The 21,895-nt window shown below is 38.9% G+C and overlaps 1 protein-coding gene across 3 annotated transcripts in view; it reads right to left on the bottom strand.

Annotated features, from left to right (window-relative positions):
• The window catches only part of MAGI2 (membrane associated guanylate kinase, WW and PDZ domain containing 2), a 1,320,571-nt gene that overhangs the window by 285,828 nt on the left and 1,012,848 nt on the right, over nt 1-21,895 (bottom strand). For all 3 annotated transcript variants that reach the window (XM_032401138.1, XM_032401137.1, XM_032401139.1), the window contains exon 7: nt 19,931-19,988. In XM_032401138.1, the coding sequence (XP_032257029.1) occupies nt 19,931-19,988 (58 nt within the window). The remainder of the gene's footprint in view (nt 1-19,930; nt 19,989-21,895) is intronic.

Genomic DNA, 21,895 nt, shown 5'->3' with positions numbered 1-21,895 from the left:
GCAGATGGCAGACACTCAACCAACTGAGCCACCCAGGGGCCCCATTTGCACACATATTTAATGTGCATGCACACACACACACACACACACACACACGGAATCCTCTCATTATGTCTTCTAAAAGTATGTGATCAGAAAGAAAAGGAGGTAAAAGAAGCAAAGTCTCAACAACCAATTTTCTATTATTATAAATCAGATAATTCCTAGCGAGACAGAAAAGCAGTCTTCAGAAACATGATAAGATGACTGCAGTATCTAATTACTTCCTCGCAGTAGGCAGGGTAGGGTAGCTGCCTGCCGCACAGGCTCTGGAGTCCATTGGCCCTGGATTCAAAATCTAGCTCTACCCCTTGATTAGCTGTGTGATTAAACCTTCATCTGTCATATGGACATACTGTTGCCTTCCTCCTGGGGAGGTTGTGAGGGTTCGAGGAAGAAGTGAATGCTGCTTTAGTAACTAGTAGGAGCCACCTGTCCCCACCATCACTGCGTTCTCATCACCATCACTGTCAGAGTTTTGAGTCCAGAAGAGAGGCTTTATGGGCTGGGGGGGATGGAAGAGCATGAGGCCCTTTCTCTAACATTGCTTCTGGTGCTATTTAGGAAGAGGGTGCTTTACCACAACCTCCCTTGGTACTGGAAGTCACCAGGTTGGAGTTCAAAGTAAATCTGTCTTACGTAAAATTATTTCCCATTGGAAGTAAATACTACTGTAATGCCCTTGTGCACCAATGAGTCACCGTGATCTGTGGCATGTAGTGAATGATGGCATGTGATCTTTCAAAGCTTCTTTGCCCGGGAGACTCTGACAGCCCCACCGGATTTCAGAAGGATCAGAGTTTGAGGCCTCTCTTGCCTTTTCTCCATTTTCGTGTAACCCTCTTATTAACATCCTTTGAAATCTTCCTATTACCTAAAGAAATATTATTCCTGGATTTGCCCTTCCTTATCTCTGTAGCTTCCCCTTCGGCTGCAAGACCCCACACCCCTTTTGCATATACTTGGAGCTACTCTGGTTGACAACACGGTGTCAATCCCCTTATCCTTCCATGTGAATTTCAGGGTGGCAATATGGCAGTGCTTGAAGCAAGACAACTGGGTGTAAGGTGGTATCTTGGACAAATTACTCAGCTCCAGAAGCATCAATATTCTCGTGTGGAACATGAGGACATTATTGTCTGCTTATTGGGATTGCTGTGAAGATCAGAGAAATAATGTTTGCAAAGCACAGATCCATAGGGAGGACCCCACAATTGGAAAGTCTAGTTATTGTTTATTCTTCAAGGTCTAGCTATTCTTTATTACTATTATTAACAAGGGCTGCTGTCAGGGTCATTATGATGATGCTTTTCCCATCTGTGCTAGGACTCCTTCCCTACCTCCCCTAGCAACATGGCCAGCCTATGTTACACTCTTTCCCTTGGCTCTCATAAAACCTTGAACAGACTTCTCTTTTCACAGTTTATTTATTTATTTATTTTCTTATAACCTGTCTCATTACTTTTACTCAGCACTTTTAAGGAACAAAAACAACAGAAAGTAAACAAAATCAGGGTGACATTAGTTGAATCTAGGTAGAAGATCAGTAGACAAAATTGATCATATAGGCTCTTACTCATTTACTAGCATTATGTTATAAATTAGCTTTGAGCTTTCAAGCTGCTAATTCAATGGGAGAGAGAAACTGGTTATATTCTTCAGAGTATTTAAGTTAAACCCAAGACATTCAGAGGACATAGTATTCCTGTTACTGAGTCTTATATTTTTTTTCCCCAAGTCTTGGATAGAGAGCTTTCCCTGATGTAGTTAGCATACAATATCCTAAATGATAATTTCATAATAATGAATTTCACAAGCTATCATAACCTTATCGCATTGTCTTTTAGAAACTGACTTTCATGTTTATTTCCTTCTATAAATTATGCACATCCGTATACAGGTTCTATGTGTTCATCTTTGTATGCTACGCATTGGACGCAATGCAAGATGGTATTTTTGTTTGTTAAATAGCTAAATGATGAGTGTGTGTTTTAAGACTTGTTTACTAATATATGTTAGTGATTTTGAGCAACCAAGAAACAGCTTTGAAGTGTACTGAAGGATCTGCTCTCTTCATTTTCTGTCCTATTTCTGTTCTGCTAGGTCACTGTTCATCACACAAGTAACTTTATCCTCAGAAAATACATTACAAGAATATTCTGGAATACATTTCTATATACAGTTGGGTTCCTCCAACTGCCATCTGCATGTAATTATTTCCTTAGAAAAGTCAACGTATTGCCACCTGTTTGATGGACACCATTTTGAAAATACTCCATTCATCATCAAAGTGAGTTTCTAGAGTTGACAGGGAATGAAAATACCAATGAACTAGTCGGCATGCCTTGTATCCCACAGATAGTGGAAGCTGGGTGTGGCTTTAGTATCCTAAACTAATTGCTACAGAACATTCACATCGTCACAAATGAAGACATTCATTTAAAATGTAAAATGCTCCCAAGCTTAAAAAGGCCTATCACAAAGAAATATGATTGTAGCTGAATAAGAAAGCCTTGTCTTCCTTGTGCTTCCAAATGAATAGTTCCAAGTCCTTTCAGCAAGGATTTGGGGGTCTTACAAAGTGTACAAAGCATGTGAATGACAAATGCCATCATCCTTCTCATTGTTTAGGCTCTGTGAGATAATTGCTAGCTATTTCATCTAGCTTGCATATAAAACAGAACCTGGGGTGCTACCAAGAGTTCTTACCCTTTAATTATATCTAGTCTATTGTCATATTTTACTAATCTTTAGGTGGCATGAGCTAAGGGGATAAAAGTGATATTCTGCAGTGGGTATATCCTAACAACCCCATTTTTCCTTCACAAAAAGGAAGGACTATCGACGTGAGATGCCTCCATGTTGGAATGGCAAAGGGATTAGGATGTTTCAAGATGGAATTCCACTGCCTTCTCTCTTTGCTCTCCTGTTCACTCACTTGCAGCTTAACTCCCTCCTTTCACTATGGAATGGAAACTTAAAATAAGTTCCTATGTGGCAGTGCTTTGTAGTTCTGAATGAACCCGAGGAGCCTAAAAACAAGCAAACCAACAAAAGCAAAAACAGAAAAGACTCAGGCCCACCCTAAATCAACAGAGCCATAATCTCAGAATGAGGTAGAGGCATTGGCATTAAAGAAGCTTCCCAGGCAACACCACTGTGCCTCGAGGGTTGCAATCTCCCCCTGAGTGAGAAACTGAGAAGGTGCGAAAAGGAGTTTCTTGCCTGGTAAGATTTATGTGGAAGTCTCTTTCTGTATGTGGCCTTGGGGAGTACGAGGAAGTGCTATTTTGGCTCCAGAAGAGAGGACTTCTGATATCAGAAGTTTCATAACATGCACAGAGGAGAAAAAAAAATATCTGCAGCTGATCAGATGATATGCTGCCAAAAGGAGTCCCAGGGCAGTGTCCTGTTTGACTGCCACCTCATTCACCGAGGGAATGGAGGAAACAGGAGTAAAGTTGTACATCCTAAGCCCATCAGTATGCACAGGACAGGTCTGCTGGTCATCAAGGCCATCATCTGACCCCACTACCAGTACTTCCTCCGTATCTCAGCCTCTTCCCGCCCCACCTTGCTTCTCCTGGGTTTTTGGAGACGGGAACTTTTAGTATGTAGTCACAAATGACATCTTGCGTATCCATTGGCTACTCTCCCACCATCTCGACTTCAGTTGACACTTTAGAAATGATCGTTGATTCAACGTGAGAGAGAAGAGAGCAGCTTTCAAGTGGAGACTGTACCACAAGTGAAATATTTGCAAGGTGGTCAAGGTGGCTACACTAATTACTCTAAGGCACCAGGTGGCCGGTGCCCAAGAAGTATTCACTGAATAAGTGCATGGATGGGAGGCAGGCATCCATGAAAGGTGATAGATCTCACTGGTTTCCAGTTTAACTCTCCCATAAAATACATCTTGTGACAGAACTTTATGTGAGGCTTAGGGCCAGCTTATATGATATAACCAATCTGGGTGAAGACTCGTGAAATCCTTCAAAATAGAGTCTTCCAAGACATTCTTGTGATAGGTGAAAATGTCAGCCCACTATGGTGATGGAAGATTTGGATCTGAGAAGCTGATAACTAGCAGCTGCTCTCTTGTGTTACGCTAGAAATGTGCTCATATGGAAAAACACCATGTTAGGGACAAAATGAGGGAGCCCGGGGAGGCATCCACTCACCGCTGGGGGTGGGAAAACTGGCTTGCGATTTGGGTTGTGGCTCAGTATATTATTCCTTCCATGTAAGCTCCTTTGGAGGCTTCCCAAAATCTATTTTACTTGGAGCATTTTTTTTTTTTTTTAAACAGAATAATTCCCATATGGAATCAGAGTGTGAATTTCCTGGTTGCTTGGAATTCCCTAGGTTTTCTGTGACCCTAGTCCTGATTCCCACACTTCTGGGTGGTCAGGAAAGTCTGCATATTACCTCCTCACATCTGAACTCCTAGACTGCAGCTGCATTGGCAAACACATACATTGCACCCACCCCATGTATACTTTATTCATTTTAAAACAAGCCTTGAGAAGACTCCATAAAGTTTTCTCGACTATCGAGGTTTTAGTAGTAAAAACTACTTCATGCTTTGGAAACCAAGAGAGGATAATAATAACCCTATGGGGATCTCCTGGGGCCAACCTTCTTCCCCGAAGGCAGGGCAGTGTATCAAGAGCTTGGTCACTAGAGGCATGTTGCTGGGATTCCCATCTAAGCTCCACCACATCCTACATATGGGACCTTGAGGACATCAATTACCCTTTTTGTGCTTCAGACTTTTTCATCTGTAAAGTTGGGATTCAAGTAATACCCGCCTCATAGAGTTGTGCATATTAAATGAATTTAAATGAATAAATCACTTCAGACCAGTACCTGGATGTAAGTAGTCAATAAATGCTATCATGATTCATCAAATATTTGTTTCTCAAATACTCTTTGCTCGACACTATGGAAGAGGGTACAGGGAGGGGCAAAGATCAATCAAACATGAAGTCTAGTAGGGAAGATAAAACAGGAACAAAAAGAATTATAAAATAGGGCTTACATAATACAAAGTATGTCTTACAGTGCTTTGAAAAGCTAAAATTTAAAAGTACTAGTCTAAAGACAGATGTTTTAAGTATACTTTATTTTAAAATATGAGCTTTGGATAAATGGAAGAATTGAATCTATTTTACTTGGAGCATTTTTTTTTTAAAACAGAATAATTGAATCCTACCTCTTGAAAGATTTCTTCCCAATTCTAACACTTAAGTGATAATTTTCTTTGTATAAATGTCCATTCATCATCCCCTACTGTACCTGAGGGTAATGTGAGTTTGCTTTATGAATGTGGCTGGGAAGATTGAGTTACTCACATATTACTTGCTCCTGCTCTTCCTGGACAAAAGGGTGTCTGGCCTGGGGATATAGTGTTGAGGTAGGAGGTGGAACCATGCCAACCGAGGAGAGTATCCATATATTGGCACTGCAACTCTCACAGCTAAGGAGTCTGACCTCCAGTCCCCATGAGACTGACCTTCCCAAATGTGGATATATTTTCAGATAAGTGAGCTCTCTCTCCCCTTCTCCAGAAGTAGTGCTAAACTACTTAGTTAAGATACTGGCCTGTCATATGTATTTTACATATAAGGGGTATGTATCACTTAGCCATTACTATTTACCAATTACACGGACAACTTGGTATTTTACTCCTGGCAGAAATAGCAATGTGCACTGCCAATCATGTCATGAAGCCCCCAGGACATACAAGATACATAGACTCATTTTCAAAAATTTCAGAGCTACTGGGCATGCACTGAAAAGTGTCTTCTACTGATGAATTACTAAATTCTACTTCTGAAACTAATAAAAAAATAAAATAAAAAATGTTTTCTATCCATCCCTTCTCATTCTCATAAAATATCTTTCTTAAATGTTATTGCCGGGTGCAATATTATTATCATCAAAGGTATTTCTAAACTTTGGCTTCTTTCTTTCTTTTTTTTTTTTTTTTTTTTTTAAGATTTTTATTTATTTGAGAGAGAGAGTGAGAGAGAGAAAGAGCACAAGAGGGGGGAGCGGGAGAGGGAGAAGCAGACTCCCCGCTGAGCAGGTAGCCCGATGTGGGACTCGATCCTGGGACTCCAGGATCATGACCTGAGCCGAAGGCAGTCACTTAACCAACTGAGCCACCCAGGCGCCCCAAACTTTGGCTTCTTTCCCAAACTTTGGCTTCTTTCAATTGAGCATAAGTAGTGAGTTACAAACTTAGAGGTAAGATAAAGCTTATCTAGAGGGAAACTAAAAGACTACAATATCCAGGATCTTTCTGTATTAAGAGACAAGACTAATACATCCTCTTCCATTGATATCTGCCGATACAGATTGAATGGCTTTGTCCTTCAGGTCTCATATAGAAGGTCATTAATTTATCAGTGTGCCAGGCACTGGGGACACAAACATGAATAGGACACAACCCCCTCAGCAACGGGGCGCATTATTCCACTGGGGAGACAAACAGGTCAGGTGACCAACCACCCCGTTTCCTAGGACTAAGGGATTTCCTAGGGCATGAGACTTTCAGGTTTTTTTTTGAACTTTTTTTTTTTTTAATTTAAATTTAAAAACATATAGTACATCATTAGTTTCAGATGTAGAGTTCAGTTATTCATCAATTGCATATAACACCCAGTGCTCATCATGTGATGTGATGAGACTTTCAGTTTTAAAATCGAGACAGTGCCGGGTAAATTGGGACAAGAAGGAAAGACAACTTAGTCTGATGGTTCAGGGAAAGCCTCACCAAGAAAACAACACTGGAGCAGATTCTAGAATGCATTTTGCCAGATGGAGAAGGGGGCATTTTAGGAAGAGAGTAGTGGATACAAAGGTGTTCGGGAATATTCAATTCTGCTTAGCTAGCGTGTAAGGCGAGTGAATACACACATGCACATAATTGCCTGTAGCTGGTGTGGGAGAAGGAGACAAGCAAGAGGATGAAAACTATAAGACTGGAAAACTCTAAGCCATGGTGTGGGGTGTGGTTTTGTCAGAAAATCTCCCTACTTCCATTATATGACTTAGTCTAGTGGACAGCTATAGCTCTCAAAGTCTCCATCATGAACTTGGGGGGCATATTATGAGTTTTACCGTATCAACCAGATAGGAAAGTTGTGGTGCTCCCTAAAATTCTCAATCATTTCAGCATCATTTACTGGCCACCTCCAATGCACTAGGTATTGTTCTTACCTGGGGCTCTGAGGATTAGTAAGAGATGCTCCAGGACTATGAAGAATCACCTCATCCCGGGAACTAGACATTACTGTGTGCTGGGAGGTGTGAGCATAATCTGACCTGTAATATACTCTCTGTTGAACTGGGTTCTCATTGATTAATAAATTACTATAAGCTGTTAAAATGTGAAGTCACACTATAGTCTAAGCCTGCTGAACTCCATACACCACTCATATAGAATGATAGACATACACAGCCACGAATACAAGAATACTTTAGAGCCTGACTCGAAGGAGTGTCAGAGAATTAGCAAAAATACTCAGAATAGTGAGGAATCATGCAGACAACATCACTGATGTCTGCAATTATCCAGGAAGGAGGAAGCCAGGGAAGGAGTGCTAATAAAGAGGGATGGATAAGACTAGGGCAGGACTGTGGCCGGTTCTCTCAGTCAACAGGACACGACGATAATTCCAATTCCATATAATGCCAAAACTCCCAAAGTTTTCAGGTCCAATAACCATAGTAAGAAAAAGATAAAAAAGTATTATGCTTGAGTATTGGGTCTTTATTACTGCCCAGATCAGGGGGAAATAAAATACACAGTGATTCCTTTTACATGCTAGAAAGTAATGCAGGAGGAATTAGAAAACCTGACAATGTTAAAAAAAAACTTTTATTTTGATACTTGGAAAACACTTTTATTGTGATACTGTGGGGCCTGAGTTTGGGCAGGAGGCTTTCATTCTGAGAACTGAAGGACCCTGGGAAGAAAGGCATGGGGAAAAAAAAGTAGTGGGAATAGAGGATAAAGGTTCAGCAGAACCAAGAGCAAAGAAAGGTGGAAATGGGTTCCTTTAATGTTTTTTTTAAAGGTTTTATTTATTTATTTGAGAAAGAGAGAGAGAGAGAGCACAAGCGGGGGGAGCTGCAGGCAGAGGGAGAAGCAGGCTCCCCGCTAAGCAAGGAGCCTGATGCGGGACTCGATCCCACGACCCTGGGATCATGACCTGAGCCGAAAGCAGACGCTTAACTGATGGAGCCAACCACGTGCCCCTCCTTCACTGTTGTTTTCAATAGATTGCTTTTTGGGGAACAAGTATCGTTGCAGAGTTTTACATAATTAGCACTCTATGTCTAAAGTTATGCCATCATCAGAAGAGCAAAACTTCATAAAGATTAGATGACAGTTTCATGTCGCCTTAATGGGGTATGTATTTTCACATAATGTGTTGGTGCCTTTTCATGATACACATGCAAGGCTGGCAAATTTAGGGCCCCACATTGGGCCGAGTCTATATTTTTCATTCTGAATCTCTAAGTAAAAAAAATGAAAGGTGTGATATTGAATATTTCAGAAGAACATTCCATTTTGTACACTTTTAAAGTTACTTTGTTCTTGTTCTGATTTAAATTATTTAATAGATGCCAGAATTTGGTGAAAAAACAATTGTTTGGAGGATGAATGTCAGCCTTGCGAAGAAAGGAGAAAATAAAGGGAGAATGGTGAATGGTAGAGGGCGATTGGAACTAATATTCATTGAGCAAATACTATATGCCAAACCTTCAGCTAAACAGGTTCCATACTTTTAATTCACCAGCTCCTCAAAAAGGGTAAATGATTTTCTGCAGATCTCACAGTAAGGGGCAGATGCATGATTCACACCCAGCTCTGTGTAGTGCCAAATCCAACAACACTGATTTATGTGGTTCTGACACAAATATACTCTTACTTTTCAAGTGACATAACTTATGTATATGCACGCATGGGCTGTGCTCAGTAATCTTTAATATACTTTGGCCAGGTGATTCTGAATTTCTTTTTAGCAGGATTTCACTGTGAAATTGGTAACTTTCACAGGATTGTAAATTACCTGCTGATTTTCTGAAGGCAAACATTTTGAAAATACAACACATTATTTTGATTATTACATGATTTTGTTTTTTTAAAGAACCCAAAGACTATGTAATAGAACTATGGGCTTCTGTGTGCATGTATGTATTGCATACTGTGAAAAATGAAATGGTAATGAGAACACGGGTGAGGAACCAGGAGCCCTGGCTTTGCATAATGTAGTTTTCAAGCCAGAAGAGTCTCCTTCAAGGATTGCCTTTTCAATTCCTTTAAGGTTAATCCTAACTCAATTTTCTTGAACTGTGTCCTTAAAACTCTGGAAGTTGAACATGGGCCATGTCTCTGGCAATTCTGATATTGATAATAAGATGATTCTGCACTAATATTTATGAATAGGTTAAAGTTGTATGTGAGTAAGAATGAGGTCGTCAATAACACAAATATGCATGTCTTGTCTCAGATTCTGAAAAGGGCATGTTAGGTCCTGCTGAGGTCCAGTGATACAATAAGAAATGAAAATGAGACACTTACTCAGCAAGAAATTCCTTATATGCGAACACGGTGGACCGTGGAGCACTGGTGAACTCTCCCCCTGACCCGCACATAACAGGTACCTCTAAGCTGTGGACTCATGAGGAATAACAGGGGCGAGAGGAGCCACCTGCCCTCTCTGCTGTCCTCAATCTCCCATGGACCTCTTGGGTTTCACTAACATGAAAGCCACTGACAATGAGTCTGAGTCGTCATTCTCTCCTACTTTTGAGACCAAATCAGTATTCGGGGCTTAAGCTACATTTGAAGATTAGGTTGACCACTCACTCACTACCTTTGTGAAATTCCCCTAATATGTCCGAACTGCAACTGCCCGTCTGGAAATATCCTACTCACCTCATAGGACTGTTTTGAAGAGCACACAGATAAAATATATGAAAGCGTTTAAAGATGAAACATGATGTGAATTTAAGTTGATTTTAATATTATTGTTATAGTCAGAGTACAAGAATTAAGTATAGCTTAAATGTGGATAACATAAAGTCTCTAAATTCCTGTCCTGGGCTCTAACTCTATTCTACCACCTACTTGCTTGATGGCTTGCCCATAAAACAGGAATAACAGCATCTAACATAAAGTGTTGTGCTGCTGCTGATGATTAAATGAGTTATGTAAGATACCAACTACCTACCAAGTGCTTGGTAGATGGTAGCTATTAATAGCATTTTTCTGGGCTGACTAATAGTTACTAAGTATTTATACGCTGTCAATGCCACAAACTCAATTACTAAGTAACATTACAGAAAAAAGGACAATCATTCCTATCATTTTATCTATCTGAAAATATATTCACTTTTTTTTTTTTTTGCACCCAATTAAAATGGAAGAAAGTGAAGTAAGAACAGGATGAGGAGACTGTGTCAGCCTCCATGCATGAGTGTTGTGCTCAGTGGAAATTTGAACTAATGTTTTAACGTTATGACAAACTTAACCATGGTACTTAATAAGCTGTCAGAAACTACACACCTAATGGTGAGTTTCTTCCAGACTAAATTAGTGCAAAACCAATTTTATTGGTTTATCGCAGCAAATTGACTTTCTTTTGCCTGTAGTAGATCCAGTTAACCTTCTAAGCCACAGAACAGAGTAATTTTTTTTTCCTTGACAATTTTAAAGTTCATCTTACTTAGCTAGATTGAATTTGAACGTGAAATTTGATAATAAAACTTTTTGTAATCCATCTGTTTTTATTATAAAATTAGCTGAGTCTATTGTAATACAATTTCATCTAGTTAAATACGAAGTCGCCTGTTAAACGCTACTAATAAATGTTTAACAATGTCACTTCATATCATAAAAAAGGAGACAACAATATTCCCTTTGAATGCATTCAGCCTTGATAATGGTGAAAAATACAGTGCTTACCCTGACTTTTTGTTTATAAGCTTATCTTTATCCTTCTGCCCTTTTAACGACAATCATAATATCATCTCAAGTCTGTAGGTATCAAGTACATTTATTTATTTATTTTTTCATAGCTTTGTAAGGAGATTCTATTATAATCATCCACCCTTTTAGGAGGCCTTCTTTCCATAACACTCATGTGATGGGGTTGTTAAAACCATTAAAGTAAAAATTTTTAAATGGTAATATATATGTTATTGTCTAGCCAAATAACAAGTGGAAATTGAAAGAAAATGCTTTCAAATTTTCAGTATTCTTTGATCAGCAGTTATAATGAGAAAATAATGAGGCTCATACAGGAAAATGGCCAAAGTTATCCTTGTTAACACAGGTGCAGTGGATATTCCTTGAACTAGAAAAGACCTTAGGAATCACCTAATCCAAACCACTCATTTGACAGATAAAAGCCAGGGAGGTTAAGCGTAATTTTGTACTCGCCTGTGAATTCAAAATCATGGATGCAAAAAGGACAACTATTACTAACATGGTCTGTGACACAACATGAATTTTGAAAAACATTATCTGCATATTGAAAAAGATGAGATTAAAGTTCTCGTGTGGGGGTGGAAGGCATTACATTTTACCCACTGCCAGGGTGACCATCCTCCATGTTATTCAATAACAGGCTGCCCAACGAATGACATCAATCGGCCACTTCCTCGGTTTGACTAAGCTCCCTCATCCCTCTGCCAGTGTTAGCATCTCTCTGTCCTGAATGCGATTCCGGGTATGTATCTATTAAAGATCTAAAAGACCTAATGCCAGCCAAGTCCTTCAATTCCAGAAAGAATTCTTTCCTAACACCAAAGGGAAAAAATGGTGGTGTTGTTTCACTATGCTAGTTTTCAACATGCTGTGATCCTGAGGGATTTTTAGGATAATTTTGACTCTGTGCAATTTTCACTTTATGTGCTAACTTTGGAACTTAGTCTCAGTCTAAGATATGACTCCAAAGTATGCGATGACACAGATTGGTAGCATGAAACAGCAATCCACAGTTCACCCACAAGAAGCCTAGCATGTTTAAGCCAGAGAGAGAATAACTAAGCTCTATCAGCTAACTGTTGCACACATTCTAGAATAAAAACAATGATCTCTTCGTGTGTTATATAACATTGCCTTGGCAGGAGGCAAGCACGATTGTGCAGCTACACTGGACTGGAGTCCCCTCCCTCAGCAGGAGGGATGGCTCTTCCCACAGGGCTCTGGGTCTTCTCAGTGCAGGAATAATACTCTCCACACAGCTCACATCCAGCTCAAAAGGTTGTCTGCGACTCCCTTGAGCAGCAGTCCCCCAAAAGCAGACTGTCTTCCCTGACTTCATAAAGCTACTTTTAAGTTCTCACGGTCCTATAAAAATGGGGGAGAAGGAGGAAACACACAGCATGGTGTGCTTTCCTCCGGAGCACATAGCATGGTGTTTCCAGTTCTGACCATTCCTGCCCTCTCTCCCTGGGATAGTGTCCCTCACATTGCTGCCCCTTCACTAAGTTCCCCTGCTTTGTGCCACTGGGCTACATGCCTGTGCTTAACCTCTGCAGAATCACCTAAACAACAGCCCAATTTAATTTGCTAGAGTCATAAAAAATACCTAAAAACAAACAACTCCTCCCAAAGTGTTTACGAATATATTCACAAATACATCCTCAAAGAAAAGTTGGTGCTGGAGTAATAATTCCCCCGTCTTTTATTACTGACTTCAAGACAAAGAAAATAATCCATTAGAATTGTAAAAATTATCTTTTTTTTTTTTTTTAACATTTATATGTAACTGATGCCAAGGGTGAATAATTCATTGTTATTTGTAAAACCCCACCTGCAATTAAACCAACTTAAACTTCTGGATGCTCAAAGCATTCTTTATTCAGAACCCGAAGATTTGTTAAATAAAGTGGTTTATGAGATCAAACAGTTGCTAATAAGAGTGTTTTTAATTACAGAGTCAAGTTTTCTTTCCTTCATTTGAAAAGACATTCAGGGGAGGAGAAGGTAACTAGAATATAGAACACATTTGGATCAGATGAGAATGAACCAGCAGTGGTGGAGGGCCTCATAGCATGAAAAATTAATCTCAGGTAAGGAGTGGATGAGGGGTGTGCATTCAAATCTTGACTGGATGATCGTGGTAAGAAGATTGGACTTGGGACTTCATTTTGATTGAACTGATCATAGTTTATTTTAGAATATTTGAAGGACCCTGGCATAAAGAGTAAAAGAACCATAAGCCTTTCTACCGATCTGTGGTTGAACCATAGTGTTAGGAAAGTAAATTAATAGCCTGTTGACATTTATATAATATCAGTCAGTGGTCCAGAGGAGGGAAGTAGGAATTACCAGTTACAAACTATCAGAAATGTTAATGTAATGTAAAGAGCATATGCATGGTGCTAGAGTGTCCCTCACTTACCATGCTAGATTGCTTGTTTCTTCCAGGCTGAAAAGAGTGATGCCACAGAGGATGAAATTGGCCTGGCTCAGAGTGAAGGAGGTAAAAATGGAAGGCTGCTGCCTTAGCACAAAAGAGCTGCCTATAGTTCAGAAGAGATCAGGTACCCCATATTTATTTTGATATGCTTATTCCTTTTGTTTGTGAAGTGAACTGATTTATGCTTGTTTAACTAATATGAGAAAATATTTTGTAAAGTATAGACATTTTATATTAATGTAAAAACATAGCTACTCTACTGAACGGTCTCTCTTAGCTCTACGGGGCATCGGACTTCATCAAGCTTCAAACTTACTAGCCATTTGTCCTTGGAGAACTCAATGAAGTCCTCAGAGGATTGGTTCCCTCATTTGTAAATGTTGTGACTGTCATTTGGGATAACGGATGTGAAAACACATTAAAAGTTAAAATAGTGCCTTACACATTACTATTTCTACTATTACTTTCACCAATCCCTGGTTATATAAGATGACATGTACTATAGATAATTATGACAAAAGTAACGTCCTTGCGGATTACTCTGAAACCTCAACCCTTTTGAAAGCCACAGAGACATGATACTCTGCAGTCCTTGCTTTATCATTTCAATGGGCTGATGGAATTATCACTAATTCTAAAGAAACAGCATTTCCCTTAGAGTTGTTCACTTTGGGGGTATATTGTAATCACGAAGGAGCTACAGAAGTAATGCCACAAGTCGGGGCCTTATCCATGTTATTGGGATACAGAAGATAAAAATAACTAACATTTATTGAGCACTTACTACATTCCTGTTCATTGCCAAACAGCAGCTGTGGGATGAGACAGTCCAGGTTCAAATTCTGGCTCTATTACTTAGTACTTGTAAAACTATCTGTACCTCAATTTCTTTATAAAATGGGGATAACAATACAAACTTTACAGGGTTTTTGTGTGTGTGTGTGTGTTTGAGTATTAAATGAGCTAGTATATGTAAAGCACTTAGAATACGACTTGGCATGTGGTTAAGTGCAAAATAAAAGGTCTTCCTCTCCTCCCTTCTCTCTCCTTCTCCTCCTTTCTGTCCTCCTCTTCCATAACCTGTCTACTGGAGATCTCACAACGGGGAAGCTGCAGGGTTGCCATCCTGTGACACTTTGCAGCCCATACTCTTTGCTACTAAATGACAATAATTGATGAGACCACATGTTATTTACAAGATTTGGAGCTCACCTTAGTATAGAATACCACTGAGCAACTTCACCAACACCACCACTCCAGGTTAGTATCTTCTATGGCATAAATTTGTAAGTCGGGGCAAGGATTTCTTTGTCAAACAGCTGTCTAAAAAGCATCAGGAAAAGCTTGCCAGTGTCTGCAGATTGATGGGAAAAGCTGAAAGTTTGAAAAATTAACTTTCGCTCTCGGAAAAACAACTCTCTAAGAACAAACAGGGTTTCTTAAAGGGTATTCTTTTCTGTTTATTTCTAATTGGAAATGTTTTACGTTCATGCTGACTTGTAAAAAATTCTAAAGTTAGGAAGTTTTTCTGGGAAAATTTAGAAAACTACTCAAAGCCACGAAGAAGAGAAACATCCTTAGGATAAGATACTGAGCTGAAATCCTCTCTAGCTACTTTCCAACTTGCAACATCATGACGAATACTCATCATTAGCCATGAAGTGAATGTGATTTTCCTTTTACATTTAATGTTACATTGAAGATATTGTGTGGTATCTTTCAGACTTTCTGGAATTGTACACAAGTAACATTTTAGAGTAGCAGATGTGTGGCATCACATGAAAAACTTGTAAAACCTTTCCATGAAAATCACATCTGTCAGTCCCCACCATCGTTCTAACTGTAGTTATACGGTTTGCTTCTCCGTCTGTGCCAGAGGAGGTAGCTTTGCATGAAAGCTGCTCCAGGAAATTGTGTCTTCTGGACTAGCTACTTAAGCAAATTGTGTAACTGCCATTGAAACCAAAACGTACCCAGCAGACATAATTTCACAAAAAAGGAGAAAAAAACCACATTGGTACAAAAGTCACAGCTGTTCAACTCTACATTTCGCACTTTTTTTCATTGAATTTTTTTTTCTTTTCTTTATGAACAGTGACAGTTACATTTCTAGTTAGCAACTTCAGGACTTCTTAATACATTGCTAAATGCTGTACTCTCATGGATTTGGTGTCTGTCAGGAAAAATTGGGCTAACTTCTTTCTGCTGCTCCACAGAGTACAGACTTGCTCCATCTGCCCTGTCTGCGGATGCAGGTGTTGAGTGGGGCCCATTGTTCTCTACAATGCAGAGCTGTGTGGCAGCCCCGGCTGCTCCCCCCGGTGCCAACATCCCTATGTTAAGGTCCCCCCACTATGAACGCCTCTTCTTTCAGGCCCTGCAAGTCTCACTACCAGTGGCCATCTTGTCTAGAGCCCCTTCCGAGCCACTGGTAATGGAGCGAAAGGCTCAGAATGCTTGGGTCAGAAGAGTCTCCCCGGCTGTGAGCAGCACGACCTCCCCTTGTTGGACATCTTTCTGTGACCACGAAACTACTAGAGGTGGGCCAGAGAGCGGACGTTCTCTAGGGACCCCTCATTCTTCTGAGTGATGAGTCTCAGAGGCTTGTTTACAGTATTACCGATTTTGAATGCTCATTACCGGATGATGATTTTGAGCAAGAGTTTGGAGTCTAAGCTCTCCAGTCAGAGTGCCTACGTCTAAATTACAGCCATTCCTCTCAATAATGTGTGAAACTGGGTAAGCTACCTGACTTCTTCAGCCAGCATTTCCCTATCTGCACACTTAAGACAATCTACGTCATTATCGCTATAGTGAGGATTATATGTGTGGTAAAGACTGTCCAGCACTTAATCCAGTTCATGCCACATACTAAGCAGTCACTCAGTAAATGTTAACTATTTTGATGATACAGTAATGATGATGGTGGTGATGATTTTTCTGACTTTTGAATACATTAAACCTATCATCTTAAAACTGAACTTGCAGAGGACAGAATTATGGCATAGAAAGGAAAAGTCGGTACTGCTGGTCAAAAACGATTCAATCCGGGCTTTTCAGTTTCAAGTTGTATAAACACTTTCCTGCGGTTGATTGCTGGAATTCCTATCTGCTTGTCTGGGGCTGACAAGGAGAAAGAGGGCATATGCAACCATGCCAGAGGCACGGGCTCATTTCAACCTGACATGACCTGCTGAATCCAGAGGGACCACAGTCCAGCTTCTGCTCCCAAGTAGGCTAGTGTATTTGAAGAGAGCAGCTGACTGCTAAGTTAGACTTCTGGTGTCCTAGCACAGGCTTTTTTTGCCACTAGGTGGGAGGGTGGAATGTTTGTCATATTTTGTAACCGCACCTCTAGTTGTGTAAGTGAGTGTGTAACTAAACACCAAAAATGATAGCTCTACAGAAAACCCATTGACTGTTATTATGAATAGAATTAGTGAATCAACATTTTCTTGACTATGGATTTACAATGAAGACCACCTTGCTTTCTTACATTAACTGAATTTTAATATGACAAATTTATATGATTCCAAGATATTGATATCAATGTTATCACTACAACTAATTGAAGTGTCTTAATCTAGGCATATTATATCTTATGATGTCTATAATGAAAACTTGATATAGAAACTTACCTTAAACTAGACAGTTATTGTTTTTCTGTATAATTAACTATAAGAAATTGGTGGCCTTTTTCTAACAAAAATACTCTGTGCACTGAAAGTGACAAATAACCACTATGCTCACATATGTATTCATATAGTTTCCACCAACAAGACTACTATTTAGAACCAATACATACCTTGTGAAAATAATAGTGTAATGGAGATGCAACTCATTTTTTTTTGAACAGTTAAAACACACCACATAAATAGATATTTTCAGGTAAAATGGAAAAGTTGTCTTTGTTGTGATGGAAGAGATCCCTGATTTCAAGTAATGTTTACATTATATAGAATAAATTGAGGTATTTGTTTTGATGAATTTTTTCCAAAGGATGTTTCTGAGCAATACTGGAATATAATTCTACTTAAAATTATCTTTAGGTTTGAATTATCTGTCTCTATTTTCTAGTCAGTCTGAGACACCCACACATCTAATTATTGGTGTTAGTATATGTTATGGAATCATGTAATGGGGAAAAAACCATGGCAAGTAGTAGAACTGGATGCAATCTGAGGAAAGTTAAATCTGACTCACTAAGACCCGTGTCTATGACATCACAATCACTTGAAATCTAAAATTATTAAATGTTAACGTTAGACTGATTTAATGATATAAGACATGACTGGCGAACTTATGAACAATTTCTGACTATGACAGTGAATGCATGAGAATTGAAGTAGAGAAATGCAGACAGAAATATAATTTAAGCAAAAACAAATAAAAAAGACAATCATTTGAAGTATAAAAATAATGAGGACAATTATCGTTTAGGGTCACAGCTAGTGTCCAATTCAGTAATTAACTACAAGGGGTCCACCAGTAGCCGCTCTTTACATGAAGAACACACACTTCAATGAAAGAGAAGGTACGAAGCATTGCTTTCCGATGTGTTGGGTGTCTCACCTCTATGATAGATAATTAAGGCAGAGAAGAAAGGTTTGAGTTAAATATTATTTTCCACATTGAAGCCAGCTTGAAAGCAGTTGAGGACATGGAAGAAGAATCTGAAGAATTAGAATCGGGTGGGGGTTGGTAGGACAAATTTGGCCAGTTGCCTATTTTTGTAAATAAAGTTTTATTAGATGGTAGCTAATGCCCCTTCATTTAAGTGTTGTCTATGGTTGCTTTCAAGCTACAGTGGCAGAGTTGAATAGTTGTGACAGAGGTCATATGGCGCCCCAGAATATTTGCTCCCTGGCTCTTGCTGGAATTTGCTAATATCTGGACTAAAGAAAAAATTCTCATTCAATGAATTCTGCAAGGAAGTGTATTAAACATGAGATCTGGTTTGTCACATCCCTCAGTTCTCTTTCCTTACCTGGAACTACCTTGGATTTCCGATGTAATAGTCTTAGGCATAGTACAGCCTGATTTAGTGACTTAAGACTAGCTAGCATTTACTGGAAACCTGCAATGTTGATACATTTATCCAGAAGCTGCAGCTATATTATTATTAAAATATGTGTATTTTTATTCATTAGCAATGTAGGGGGAGCAGGGGGCCTTATAACTATATGCAAGGGATGTCTCTTTATTTTTACAATTAGCGACACCTCCAGGCATTTATTTTACTTTTTGCTTCTATTGAGTATCCACCTGACATGAGAGCATTAGATACTATATAAGAAAATTGCATGTGGTAAATGAGGTGAATTCACCTTGACTGGAGATGACTGACTGTGGTGCCAAAATTGGGGTTTTTCCAAATGAAGATGGTTGTCAGAGTATCCAAGCTCATGAGAAAGCTGCTCAAGGGCTGGAAGCACACAGGACTTACTCATCAGTACCTCCCCAGCACAAAGAAGGGCTTGACACTTAGTAAAAGCTCAGTGACTGAATATTGTTAGCAAAACAATTTAGCAATAATGTCATTAATCTCTAACCCTTGACCATCTAGATTATTATTGTTAAACAGAATGTGATTAGAGAAAACAGAGTTAGACCTTGATAAATAATGTGAACACCTTTAGTTTTTCAGTCTCTGCATTTCTTGGGTAGTACATTTCTCCTAAGCAATGTGTAGGCTTTGCTATTCACCCAAATAACATTAACAACATTACATACTAGGAGGAATAAAAAGAAATTCTCTATCAGAAAAGGGGGTTCTAGAAAAGTAAGCTGGATATTTAACTTTTGGAAATTATGAATATTACCTGATTTTCCTTAATGTGTATATAATTTAATCCCTAACAGGGTCTTTATTTGAAATAAAATAATGGATAGAGGGGATAACTCATATGCTAAGATACATTAAAGCAATGCAACCTCCATTAGATAACATAAAAGTCCAATCTACAGAAAGAATACTATTGATTTGAAATGGGGCCTTAAAAGAGAAAAAAACAAAACAAAACAAAACAGATCTAAGTTTTATTTTATCCTTCAACTGGAAAGTATGGCTGCTTTCTCTAATTGGTTTTGAAATCTAGTTTAATAGAACATCTCTTTTGCACAACTAGTCAGCTCCCAACATTTTGATTGCAAAATGAAGGGCATTTACTTTGATATCTTTAATTATCACTCATTTGGAGGACAGCGTGAAACACTTTTCCAATTGGTGCTTTAGAATCATGAGTCAAAGGAAAAGAATGACAAATTAGCCAGCTGGAGAAGAAAGAGACAGCTCGCTGGGGCTGCCAGAGTCTTTGTGGATACTTTAAAGTAAGATGAAAGGAAAGGAAAGGTGCTGCCGGCCACACATGCTCAATAACTGAAATACTAAAACAGTTGCACCACATATTAATAACAAATTAGTAGGAAACTTAAAGACTTACTCAACATAATAAGTGCCATATATGGGATCATCAATTTTTTCCCAGCCATATGGAAGCTCTGAAAAATAAAGAATTATTTCTTTCAGTAAAGAAGCAACAGATACCACAATTTCTAATAAAAAGTAATACAATTTAATTGTTCACGGATTGCAGAAGTAGTCTACCAAAGTGGAATAAAGCATTCAGAGTCAGCACCAAATTTCTGACGCATATTGTAGGAACTATAAGAAGCACTGACTTAAAAATCGGGAGTTAAGACACAGAGCCGTCTTCTCCGCAGATACGCTGCTGGGTCTAGCTGTTTACCCCATGCCCAGCAGTAGGATGGCACGTCCTCGTGTTATCACCACTCAAGGCAGCACAGAAGGCAAATTGCTTTCCTGAAAGTGCATACGGTTTTCTTATTTATTTGTATTGTTAAAAGGAGTATTTCAGGATAAAGATCGTATTGTCAAAATACATTTCCGAGGATTGCAAACTGTTTCTGATGACTGAAACAGAGGCATTATAAATTCTCAATTGACATCCCACGATTCAAGATGGTTAGCTTGCTGTTCTCTCCACATGGGTCAGAATTTGAACGCTGGCCATACGCTCTCTGGGCATATTTTTTTTATAAAGTCTGAAACTGTAAGCCCACTTTCCTTGGCAGTATGATTTACAGTTCCCATTCTTCATGGCTAATTTTTATACATACACATTTAAAATATCAACAATACTGTAAAGGCTTCTATAAGCAAAAACACGCTATTTGAAAACAAGGCTTTGCTTTATGATACTGTTTTCCAAACACACTGAGCCTTTATAATTATTAACTCTTTTTTTTTTTAAAGATTTTATTTATTTATTTATTTATTTGACAGAGAGAGACAAAGCGAGAGAGGGAACACAAGCAGGGGGAGTGGGAGAGGGAGAAGCAGGCTTCCCGCAGAGCAGGGAGCCTGATGTGGGACTCGATTCCAGGACCCTGGGACCATGACCTGAGCCGAAGGCAGCCGCTTCACCGACTGAGCCACCCAGGCGCCCCTATAATTATTAACTCTTATAAGTATGATGAATATTACATTTTTCTTGATAGATATTAATTATATATAGAGAGAGAACTTGGAATCTAAGTCAGATATATTGGCGTGCTTTATATGATATACTTAAATGAAATTTACAAGTCTTATTATTGTAGTAATAACACATGTTCACTGTAGACAAGGCATAGTTATAAAAAGAAAATTAGAAACATCTGCAATGTTGCCATCCAGAGATAGCCACTGTTAATATTTTGGTGAATATCCTTTGAATATTTTTAGACATAGATGAATACCAATATTTTTTTAAGAAATTAGATCATATAGTGCATATTGTTTTTGTAGCCTGGTATTTCTACCTAACAAGATACCACAGGCATCTTCAATGTGAATGAGCATTACTGTACGATATCACTTAAAAGCGGCACAGCAGTGGTCTGTAGTGTGGCTAGAGCCTGGATGACCCCACCTCTTCTGTCACTGAGTATTTGGGACTTTCCAGTTTTTGCCTGTTATATACCATCTGTCTTGGACTTACTAAAACCTAAATCTTTCATCATTTTCCTAATAATTTAATAATAATAAATTACTAGAAGTGGAGTTTGGGAGTAAAGGGCATATACCCTTTTAGGGCTTTTGATATAAATTGCCAGATTATCGCTGTCCCACTCACAAAATAGAACAGTTTGTAATCTCACTGGGGGTTTCTGAATAACTTTGTTTTTCTCTACTGTCAAATTAAATGCAGGTCTGCAGTTCTTCATCCAAAACTTTTAGGGACAGTTAGGTTTGGGAATTAAGAATTTTTCTGATTTTCAGAAGTTAACATGATGCAAATGCCTTCTGTCCCGTAACACTCCGAGCAGAGTCCGGGAAAGCAGTTAATAATCAAACACATGAGTATTTATGCAACCATAATTATGTAATTTGCACTAAAAGGCAC

The sequence above is a fragment of the Phoca vitulina genome, unplaced genomic scaffold, assembly GCF_004348235.1.
Source record: "Phoca vitulina isolate PV1807 unplaced genomic scaffold, GSC_HSeal_1.0 scaffold4, whole genome shotgun sequence".
NCBI classification, from domain to species: Eukaryota; Metazoa; Chordata; class Mammalia; order Carnivora; family Phocidae; genus Phoca; species Phoca vitulina.
This window is presented reverse-complemented; position numbering and strand designations above follow the sequence as displayed.